The sequence below is a fragment of the Nomascus leucogenys genome, chromosome X, assembly GCF_006542625.1.
Source record: "Nomascus leucogenys isolate Asia chromosome X, Asia_NLE_v1, whole genome shotgun sequence".
NCBI lineage: Eukaryota > Metazoa > Chordata > Mammalia > Primates > Hylobatidae > Nomascus > Nomascus leucogenys.
Window position 1 is genome coordinate 22,993,133 of NC_044406.1, and position 12,019 is coordinate 23,005,151.

Here is a 12,019-nt window from a genome sequence, read left to right on the forward strand (position 1 = left end):
GAGTGAGGCAGGGAGGTGGGGGTGGGGTTGGGCCACGAAACAGAGTCAGTCTAGCTAGGCTGTAAAATCTAAGTGTCAAGATGCAGCGAACTGCAAGTCCTCCTCCCGGAAAAGGCGCCTGCGGTTGAGAAGGGTCTTGAGCAGCGCGGAGGATCGGATTCCGGGCTCCCGGCCTCTTCCCGGTCCGCGGGCACCTCGGCTACCTTTCGGCAGTGGAGAACCCAGCCAGAGGCGGAGCTGAGAGCGGCTGCACTTGCTGGGCTGGGCTGAGTCCCACGAGCCAGGGAGGGGGTCTCTGGCGCCGCGCCCGGACAAAATACAAACGCCACAGAGGCAGCAGCGGCCAATCAGTGGAGGGCGCGCGCGGCCGCGTGCCCCTCGCGCTCCTCGCCGCCCCTCGCGCGCCGCGTACGTGCGGCAACCGACTCCGCCCAGCGAGGCGGAGCCTAGGGAAGCCGCGGGCGGCCGGCCGCGGTCCTGGAGCTGCTGCTGCTGCTGCTGCGGCGGCTGCACCGGCGGCGCCGAGGCCGAGGTAGAGGCCGGGGTGCGCGCTTAGCAAACGTGCCGTATCCGTGCGGCTTGGCTGCGCCAGCCCTTGCGGCCACCCGGGCGTCTAGGCGGGTCTGTGCGCCGCCCCGGCGAGGATGCGGCTGTTCCGGTGGCTGCTGAAGCAGCCGGTGCCCAAGCAGATCGAGCGCTACTCGCGCTTTTCGCCGTCGCCGCTCTCCATCAAACAGTTCCTGGACTTCGGTGAGTACGGGGCCAAGGGTCCCCATGGGCCCGGGGCCGCCGCCATTCGGGCTGCCACCCCGGATCTCCGCAGCTTCGGGGTAAAGTCCGTGGGAACCGCAGGCGGGGCTAGGGGATATCCGAGGGGCTCCCCTGGGGCTCGGATTTCGGGGCGCGGAGGGGCAGGGCCTGGCCCCCTCGCACCCAGCCTGGGACTTACCCGGAGACACAGAAACGGCATCTCATTGCAGGACCCTCATCGCAGGCGAGACTCCCCAAACCTGCCATCGTTAGCTTCAAATCTGCTTGACACAAACCTCACAGCCCTTAAAACTTCAGAACGAGATGTGGGTGGCTTTTTAATGTTTTTATTTTTAGAATTTTTTTTTTGGTTTGGTGAGAACTGTTTAGAAATACCTTGAGGTTGAATAAATTATGCAACGGCATTTTGTTCCTTTTCTGCTCTAAGGTGTTGCTGTGTGGCTGGAGTGGCAGGACTCGAACTGTTGTCTTCATCAGGTTATGTTAAAGCAGTTAGAGGCCTGGCCTGCAGACGCCTTAGATGCTTGGGAAGAGCGGACGCCTGGGTTCCTAGCATCAGAGCAGGGTCTAATACAACTCTGGCTTTAGTGCCAGCACCTTTGGTTTCTCTTCTCCATTGGTGTCCCACCCACATTCTCCCTGTCCGGTGGGCTGGTGGGTGGCTTTCACGGATTGAGGTGGGACCAAAGAAGATTCGGGTTCCCAGCCTGCCTCAGGCCTAGCTGAGATGGGAATAGATTCCACCACCTTCTGTTAACTGGATCATGTTTCCCCAGAAAACGAAGGAGCTGGTTGTGAAACACCTAAAAGTAAAACGCCTGCATTGAGGTATCAGAATGAAACTCAGCATCCCTGAAGGAAAATCAAATCCAGCAGCAAAGATGTTCTAAGCTCTCCAGGGGAAATCGTAGGGTGTCTGTTCATTTAATGAATTTTATGTAAATGTCAAGGGTGTCAGTGATAGTGTCAGTTGGGCATAAAAACTAAAGTGCAGAGTAGGTAGAACATTTGAGGAAGACCTGATATGCAAAAAGTGATGTCTATACTTTTTTTTTTTTTTTTAAAAAAAGCTAGGATAGGAAGAGAGGAATAGGTTAAAGTTGAGACCAAATTAAAATTTTAGAAGCCAATTTGCCAGAGAATGATGATGAAAGTCAAAGTTCAATGACACGTTGATCTTTGCATCTTAAAACTTCACTCCCAAAAGCTATTGGTAGTTTTACTTACTATCTCGAGAATTGTAGAGGTTTGAGGCAGTTTCTGACTTTAGAGTTTAGGAAATGTTGCTGTTGCTATAAATATAGGCAAGTTTTCCATTTTTATGGTTTAGGGAAGATTCTGAAGGTATCAGCCTTTCATTAGTGTAAACTGAAACAAGATAATTCACAATAAAAGGAACAAAAGGAATCCAGAAACTCCCAGTTCTTTCCACCCTCAAAGTTTAAGTGATAGCTCCAATAGCCAGCCAAAATTTTGGTTAGTTGATTTCCATAGCAGCTAGTGTCTACCCGTGTTAATAGGTATTTTGGTAAGGATGTTATGTGAGTAGGAAAACCACAGTGGAGGATAGTGTTATCATGGAAAACCTGTGAGGCCAGTATATGGAAACAAATGTTCTAATTCTGGCTCTGCCACTAGCTCAGAATGTGGCCTTGACTAAGTGACCAAACCTCACTTGGGGTTCATTTTCCTCATTAATAAAATGAGTAGATTGTATCAGGCGATCTTTAAAAGCACAGCTCACCACTATACGATTGTGATTTCAAAGGAAGAGGCATGAACTTTCTAAAAGAACACTACCAAATCTTTTGATAGATATTTCCTATAAAAGTCTTCTGACCTATTTTGGGAGGGGTGGAGGGATTCACTAAGGTCATGAGAGAAGCATAATAATTTAAGGTTTTCCTTATAAGGAAGCGCACAGAAGTGCCAGATATAGTTGTAGTGGAATTTGCTAGAAGTGACAAGGCTAGTTTGTAACACCCAGAGATGAATCAGGTGCTAATCAGCCTATCTTTAATGACAGGACAACTAAAAGAAGGGAGTTATTGCAAAAAGGCCATCTCTACTTCTACTTTTCTCTTAGTTTTGTCTCTTGATAGCAGTTCTATTTTGGCAATTGAAGTGGGAGTTGGAGAATTCAGAATGGGTGTGGGATATTTTTAAGGTGCGGAGAGAGGAGGAGTGAAGAGGCTTCATGCCCCTGTATGATTAGAGAAAACTGCAGGAGAGGGCCAACTCAGACACTTAAAGCACCAGGTAGCGGGCAGTGGATAAGTGAATGAAGCCAATGAGTTGAGGACCGTGATAAATTCCTGGTATATAGCTAGCTCCAAAGGGGCAGCTGATTGGCACCAATTCAGTATATTTCAAGAGAACTTTGGCATAAACAAAATAGATGGATGGATCAAGTTGGCCCACAGGCTGCTAGTTTATGAACTTTATGCCTTTCTCCATGGGTACTTTACAAATGGGACGTACATTTTGACTAGAGTAACTAGACAGGGACCAGAGAAAGGAGATACACAGGATATACACAATTTGTTACAACCTTGGTAAATAGGCTTTCTTATGTGGATGTACTGCACATCAGTAAATAAGGAGATTATTTGCTGTGTTCAAAAGTGGAGGCTAAAACTGGTTGTTACTTCGGAAGCAGTGCTTTTATTTTAAAGCAGGGGTTCCTGAGCCTCAGCACTCTTGCCATTTCAGGCCAGGTAATTTTGGTCGGAGCTGTCTTGTGCACTGTGGGAAGTTGAGCTACATCCCTGGCCTCTACCCACTAGATGTCATGAGCACCTCCCACTCCAAGTCGTGACAACCAAACATGTCTCTAGTCATTGCCAAATGTCCCCTGGGGGAGCAAAATGTCCCCTGGACTTCTGTTGAATCACTGTTGGGAAGTGTTTACTTGAGTGGTTTTCAGGCCAGGGCCTCATACTCTGAATTTTTGTTGTAAATGGTCTGGGGGAGCTGGGGGTGGAGAGCGGAGCACTGGTATTTTTAGGAGATACCCCTGTCATTCTAAAGCATATCCAGGGTTAAGCACCATTAATCAGATGATCTTCTGTCTGATCTGCTGGCCCCCTTTCATCTATGTGCAGTATTTTTCTCTATGCTTTTTAAAATAATGAAAGTTTCTCGAACTCCATCTTGGCTTGAAATATAGCCTGCCACACAGTTAGCAAATATAGCAAGAATAACAAGTGTTCTAAATGAATTTTTAATTTATAATGGCAATAGTACATTCCAAAGGGTGGCATTTTTTAAAATGAGATTTCTCTTTTGGGCCTAAAATTACAGTCACATGGTTCCAAATTCAGAGGGTGCAAAAGAACACAGAAAAGCCTGCTTCCCACTTGTGCCCACTGGCTTCCCCTTTTTTTGCATAAATGGCAGTTTATAGCTTCGTTTGTACCTTGTTTTTTTGAGCTTAATACCTTAGAGAAGACCTTTGTATATCTGTACCTGCAGAACTTTGTTTTTCTTTTTTATGGCTTCTGAGAATTTGGTTATATGAATGTACCAGAATTTATTAGCAACTTTCCCTATTGATGGCTACAATTAATAGGTTGTTTCTAGACTTTGCTATGGCAACCTGCCCTCCAGTGAATTATTACATGCATTGTCATTTCATGCATGTCCGTGTGTATCTATAGGGCAGATTCCTAAACGTGAGACTGCTACATCAGCAGGTATGTGCATTTGTAATTTTGACGAACATTGTCAAATTGCTTTCCATAAAGGTTGTCTGTTTTCCCCCTTGCTAGAAGTTTCTGAGAGTACCTGTTTTCCTATGCCTTCACCACATTATTGTCAAACTTTTGATAGGTAAAAAAAAATGGTATATCTAGATAGAATTTTTTTTCTCCTTGAGTAAAGATGTCTTTATTTTAGTTTTTTATTATGGAAATTAAAAAAAAAAAAACTTAGGTGGGTGCCTGTAATTCCAGTGCTTTGAGAGGCCAAGACAGAGCATGGCTTGAGACCAGGAGTTTGAGGCCAGCCCTGGGCAACATAGTGAGAGCCTGTCTCTAAAAAAAAAAGATTAGCCAGGAGTGGTGGTGTCACACACCTGGGGTCTTAGCTACTCAGGAGGCTGAGGCAGGAGGATGGCTTGAGCCCAGATTGAAGCTGCGGTGAGCTGTGTTTCTGCCACTGCACTCCAGCCTGGGGGATGTACATGTATAGGTAAATACATACAAAAATTTTATTGTGTATAATTAAGGTATACAACATGATGTTATGGGATACATATAGTTAAAAGGTTACTACAGTGAAAAAAATTAACATATCTATCATCTCACGTAGTTACCCTTTTTTATTTTTGTGGCAAGGTCAGCTAAAATCTACTCATTTAGCATGAATACCATATACAGTACAATTTTATTATCTATTATATATTCTTCATGTTGTGCATTCGATCTCTAGACCTTAAACATTTACAGAAGTAGAGAGAATAGAATGATGAACTCCTGGGTTTGTTTTATTGATATCCATTTGCTATTTGTCTGTAGATGTTGTATGTGTGGTCTGTTAGATTTTCTTATCAAAGTCATGCTTGTTTCAAAAAGATAAATTTTTGTTTTCAAAAAGATAAATTTTTTTCTTTTCCTATGCTAAGACTAATTGATCTTTTGAATTATCTGTTTTTTAAAGATTTGGTAGAACTTCACATGAAAGTGTTTAAGCCTGTATGTTTTGGGGAATTTTGCTCTCTGACAGCTCTCTCTATTCTGTGTTATTGATCTCTGTAGATTTTCTGTCTCTTCTAGAGTCCATTTTGATATATTTTTCTTGAAAATTATCCTACTTGGCCAGGCGTGGTGGCTCACGCCTGTAATCCCAGCACTTTGGGAGGCCAAGGCAGGTGGATCACATGAGGTCGAGAGTTTGAGACCAGCCTGGCCAACATGGTGAAACCTCGTCTCTACAAAATAGCCGGGCATAGTGGTGGGCACCTGTAATCCCAGCTACTGGGGAGGCTGAGGCGGGAGAATTGCTTGAACCCAGGAGGCGGAGGTTGCAGTGAGCCAAGATCATGCCCTTGCACTCCAGCCTGGGTGACAAGAGTGAAACTGCATCTCAAAAAAAAAAAAAAGAAAAAAAAAAGAAAAAAAATTTTCCTACTCATTGAGGTTTTTAAGTCAGTTTGGATAGCTGAGATAGTTGTCACTGAACAGTCTTAATTTTCCCTGTGACATTTGTCCCCCCCTTCTTCTTGAGTAGGTTAGTTGATGATTTATTTGGTTGGATTTATTAGTTTTATGACTTTTGTCATCTAGTTTATTGTCTGATTTGACTTTAATCATTCCCTCTGATCTCAGTTTTATTTTGTTCTTTTAAAAATTAGGTGCTTTCTGTTCTCACTCATAAGTGGGAGTTGAACAATGAGAACACATGGACACAGGGAGGGGAACATCACACACCAGGGCCTGTCGGGAGGTTGGGGGGCTAGGGGAGAGATAGCATTAGGAGAAATACCTAATGCAGATGACAAGTTGATGGGTGCAGCAAACCACCATGGCACGTGTATACCTATGTAACAAACCTGCACGTTCTGCACATGTACCCCCGAACTTAAAGTATAATAAAATAAAATGCTTTCTTCTTTGTCTTGTTTATTTCAGTGTTTAAGGTTAGTTATTCCTCTGAGCACTGCTATAGCAGCTGATGTGTGTGTATTTGGTCTTTTTTCTCTTAGCTCTTCTGCGTCTTCAGATTTTTATTTTCCTATCAACGAAGAGTTGTTTGGAAGAGTTTAAAAATTTCCGGTGAAGATGCATTCTGCATTTTAATTTTATTTATGTCTAGTTTTGTTGCACTGTGATTACAGAATGTTGTCTGAATTATTCTCTAATTTATTGATGTTAACTTTGAAGCTCATTATATGGTTGTTTTCTGTGAATGTTCCTTGGGCAGCAAAAAGAAGGTTATACTCTCTTCTCAGGTTGCAGAGTGTGATATATCAGCTCTGCAATATTATGTTATTTAGGTTTTGTGTAACTTTACTTTTTTTATCCACCTGATTTGTTATGGATCAAACACAAGAGAAGTTAATAATGCTTCTCTTTCTCCATATAGCTCCTATAGTTTTTGCTTTATGACTGTCAGTGTTATGTTTGATGCTTATTAACTCACGTCCTCATTGTGAGATATACCCGTTAGCATTAGAGTGCTGCCCTTTTACTAGTTGAAGGCTTTTTGGCCTGGATTCGTCCTGATTTGACATTGAGATCTAGTTCCCTATTTTCTTGTTTACATTTCCTGGGATAGCATTGCCATCCTTTTATTGTCAGTTTTTCTGAATTACTTTGCTCTAAATATGTCTCTAAATGTAGTGTAAAGTTGGGTTTTGCTTTGTGAATCAATCTTTTTCATGTGGTAAGTTTAACTTATTTATACTTACTGATATGATAGATCTGTCCTCTGTAATGATAAGCATTTGTAATTTTCTATTGCTTTCTGTTTTTAATACCTCAGTTTTCCTATGTTATATATTTGCTTCGTTTTGCCATATTTATTTTAATAAATAACTAGGCTTGAATTTTTGGTTCTAGTGGTTATCTTTATAGTTATTACTTTATTTCTATAGACCTTTGTCCCATATGGGTCACCACCTGTCAGCCACGAGACCTTTGAGCACTTGAAATGTGGCTAGTGTGGCCGAAAAACTGAATTGACTTAACTTAAATTTAAAACGGATACTTGTTAACTTTTACATCTGTATAGAATAACTTGGATATGTGAATCCACTTTATCACCTGTAAATTTTATGAAATCTCTTTATGGGTCAATTATTTCTGATAGAAATTTAGCCTCTGAATTGAGATGTGCTTTCAGTATAAAATACACACTGGATTTCAAAGACTTAATATAAAAATAGTAAAATATCAGTACATCTTATATTGATTGCATGTTGAAATGATAATATTTTAGATATGTTGGGTTAAATGGAATATTATCAAAAACTTTATTTCTTTTTTATGTTAATGTGGCTACTAGGAAATTTTAAATTATATATATGGCTTACATATTTCTTTCTTTCTTTATTTCTTTTTTTTTTTGTGAGACGGAGTTTTTGCTCATGTTGCCCAGCCTGGAGTGCAATGGCGCGATCTGGGCTCACCGCAACCTCTGCCTCCCAGGTTCAAGTGATTCTCCTGCCTCAGCCTCCTGAGTAGCGGGGATTACAGGCATGCGCCTACATGCCCAGCTAATTTTGTATTTTTAGTAGAGACGGGGTTTCTCCACGTTGGTCAGGCTGGTCTTGAACTCTCGACCTCAGGTGATCCGCCCACCTCAGCCTCCCAAAGTGCTAGGATTACAGGCGTGAGCCACAGCCCCCAGCCTGGCTCACATATTTATATTGGACAGTGTGGCTTCAGATAATATATGTGAATTCCTTATTGGGAGCAATGAAAACATCACATTTTAATGTTCAGAATAAACATTTATTAGCTGGGCGCGGTGGCTCACGCCTGTAATCCCAGCATTTTGGGAAGCCAAGGCGGGTGGATCACGAGGTCAAGAGATTGAGACCATCCTGGCCAACATGGTGAAACCCCGTCTCTACTAAAAATACAAAAATTAGCCAGGCGTGGTGGCGGGCACCTATAGTCCCAGGTACTCGGGAGGCTGAGGTAGGAGAATTACTTGAACCTGGGAGGTGGAGGTTGCAGTGAGCTGAGATTGTGCCACTGCACTCCAGCCTGGCTAGAGTGAGACTCTGTCTCAAACACACACACACACACACACACACACACACACACACACACACACTTGTTGAATTTATTTATTTATTTACTTATTTGAGACAGGGTCTCACTCTGTCGCCTAGGTCAGAGTGCAGCGGCTTGGTCTTGGCTCACTGCAACATCTGTCTCCCGGGTTCAGGTGATTCTCCTGCCTCAGCCTCCCGAGTAGCTGGGATTACAGGCGTCTGCCACCACGCCTGGCTTATTTTTGTATTTTTAGTAGAGATGGGGTTTTGCCCTATTGCCCAGGCTGGTCTCGAACTCCTGACCTTAGGTGATCCACCCGCCTCTGCCTCCCAAAGTGCTGGGATTACAGGCATGAGTCACCGTGCCTGGCCTGAATTTATTTCCTTAAATATAACTTTCACATGTCTTGTTCCATATTTTTTTCTATAAACCTCTCTGGATTTTTGGATCAATGTATTGTTTTTGACTGGCAGTTAATGTTATGGTGGCTCCCTGTTATATTTGCACAAATTTGAGTTCTCTCTCCCTTAAGCAGTTGTGATAAATTAAAAGTTCTCTTAATTATATAAGAAAAGGAGAACTTGGACTATTATGGCATAAAGATAGAACCTTCTGAATGTTGAATGAGTTGGTAGGAAATGATTCACATTTTCTTTTGGACTTGCTTTTCATCTTTCAGTCTCGCCCTGTCGGCTTCTGGTTCCCGTATTAACCACTTTTGTCCCCACCCTGCAGACTGACCTCCCATTTGTTTGATTTTCCGGTTACTTTTGCACAGCCGCACTTGCATTAAAGAGATTTTGCTCCCGCCTCCTTTTCTTAGATTTTATCCTCAATTGTCTCTTTCCAAAGGGCAGGCGCTCACCTCTTTTTTGTAACCTCTTACAGCTTCCTCAGCTCAGCTTGCTCTGCACAGAGCGCGTGCTCCATAAATGGCGATTACTGATGGCATGCCTGACTCCATATCGAGGTTATTAAACATTATGTCACTTTCATTTAGTCAGTTATATAAGTTTATTTATTTATTTATTTATTTTGAGACGGAGTCTCGCTCTGTCGCCCAGGCTGGAGTGCCATCTCGGCTCACTGCAACCTCCGCCTCCCAGGTTCAAGCAGTTCTCGTGCCTCAGCCTCCTGAGTACCTGGGACTACAGGCATGTGCCACCACGCCCGGCTAATTTTTGTATTTTTAGCAGAGACGGAGGTTTCACCGTCTTGGCCAGGCTGGTCTCGAACTCCTGACTTCAGGTGATCCACCCGCCTCTGCCTCCCAAAGTGTTGGGATTACAGACGTGAGTCACTGTGCCCAGCCAAGTTTAAACTTCCATAGTGTCCCCACATGTAAATATAGCATCTCTCAAAACCACCAGAAAGCAGATTGTCTGATAGCCCTGCCGTCTTTTCACAGACGAGTTAATGGGTGCAGCACACCAGCATGGCACATGGATACATATGTAACAAACCTGCACATTGTGCACATGTACCCTAAAACTTAAAGTATAAAAAAAAAATAGAAAGGACATCAAAAAAAAAAACCTAAATATTTTGATTTCTGTCATAATCACACTGGCTCTGTGAACCTCAGAGCCTTTAGCTCTTAGAAGGTAGCAGCCAGTTTCCGCATTCTTACTATTCTTAAAGTTTAAGGGCCCAGCCATCTTCTTTTCCTTTAGAACGTATTTTAAGATACTTTGGAGATACTTTGGTTCCAAATGACTCCCTTTCGCAAAGTCTTGGCTTTTTAAGTCATTTTGCTCCTCAAAGCCTGATCACCACTGGGGACAACAGTGATTGCATTCTTCGAGAAAATGGAAAGGTTTTTAAAAAAATTATGTTAGGAAAAGGGAAAAACAATCTCGTTCTGCTTCTGAGTGTGTTTATTTTGTACCTTTACATATGTAAATGACAGATTTTTTTTTTCTGTAAGCGGTAGTTTTTCTGCTACAAGGTGTCACCAAGAATTAGACCAACCTGTTTGGAGAAAGGGATCAACTATTCAGAATTAAAGGGGAAGAGAAAAATTTAGTTGGGGGTAAAGATATCTAACTTGGCTTATTGCATCTTGACCAGTTTTTAAATTTAAAGAAAGAATTGGTCCAGGCACTGTGGCTAATGCCTGTAATCCCAGCATTTTGAGAGGCTGAGGCAGGAGGATTGCTTGAGTCAAGGAATTTGAGACCAGCTTGGGCAACACAGTGAGACCCCTGTCTCTGCAAAAAATAAAAAAATTAGCTAGGCATAGTGGTGCACCCCTGTGGTCCCAGCTACACGGGAAGCTGAGATGGGAGGATCGCTTGAGCCTGAGAGGTTGAGGCTGCAGTGAGCTGTGATCACGTCACTGCACTTCAGCCTGGATGATAGAGCAAGACCATGTCTCAAAAAAAGAAGGAGGAAGGGAAGTAGAAAGGGAAGGAAAGAAGGGAGGAAAGGTAGGAGACAGAAGGAGGAAAGGAAGGAAAGAGGGGAGGAAGGGAGGGCTTTTTGGGTCTTTAAGATCTGATAAGGCTGCATTTTAACATGGCGTGGTTTATCTGGCTCTGGGGCAGCTCTCAGGCACCAAAGTCATAGCTCTGGCCTCACTGTCTTTGTACACTTGATCTTAGCCAAAAGGCCGAGAAGCGATGCCTCACTGTCTTTGTAGCACTTATGTTTTGTGTGCTTTTGAAAGTGGAGACAGCTGCAGTTACTGACCTATTGATGGTTGGGTGGTTTCCTCCCATTAAGCTTTTGGAAAATTGATCAGACTGTTGGCAAGGTTTGGGAAACCTTGGTTTTGTTACTGGATGGAATCCGAAAATATCACTGCTTTTTCTTTTCCTTTATATGTATAGGCATTCCAATATTTTACTTCCGTGGTAATCTGATTTTAGAGTTGGGCAAATCCTTTTATTTTAGGAATACCCTGGTCTAAGAATGTCAACCTATAGCCTGAGGGCTGGCCACCTGTTTTTTTTTTTTTCTAATTAATAGACTGTTTTTTAAAAAGAGTACAGTCCGTCCTCCATATCTGTGGGTTCCACATCCATGGATTCAGTCAACCTCAGATAGAAAATATTCAGAAAAAAAATTCCACAAAGTTCCAAAAAGCAAAATTTGAATTTGCCTCACCTTGAATACTATGTTGAATCCATGTAAATGAAATGATATGTAGGCCTTGTAACTAGTCTAGAGATAATTTAAAGTATATGGAAGGATGTGCATAGGTCATATGCAAATACTCTAGGCCATTTTATGTAAGAGACTTGAGTATCCATGGATTTTGATATCCAAGGGTGTCCAGGAACCAATCCCCCACAGATACTGAGAGGCAGTTTTAGATTGACAGCAAAATTGAGCAGAGTGCCCACAGAACCCCTCCCCACCCCCAAACACAGTCTCTGCCGCCGTCAGTATCCTGCACCAGTGTGAGACATTTGTTATAATTGATGAACCAACATTGACCCATCATTATCACCTAAAGTCCATAGTTTCCATTAGGGCTCATTCTTTGTGTTGCACACTGCGGGTTTTGACAACTCTTGTTT

General features: G+C 42.9%; 1 protein-coding gene across 1 annotated transcript in view; it reads left to right on the forward strand.

The window, feature by feature from the left end:
* The first annotated feature begins 406 nt into the window (after window positions 1–406).
* PDK3 (pyruvate dehydrogenase kinase 3) overlaps window positions 407–12,019 on the forward strand; it is a 74,838-nt gene continuing 63,225 nt past the window's right edge. The window contains exon 1 of the mRNA XM_003261160.3: window positions 407–750. Within this exon, the coding sequence (XP_003261208.1) occupies window positions 645–750 (106 nt within the window). The 5' untranslated portion in view covers window positions 407–644. The remainder of the gene's footprint in view (window positions 751–12,019) is intronic.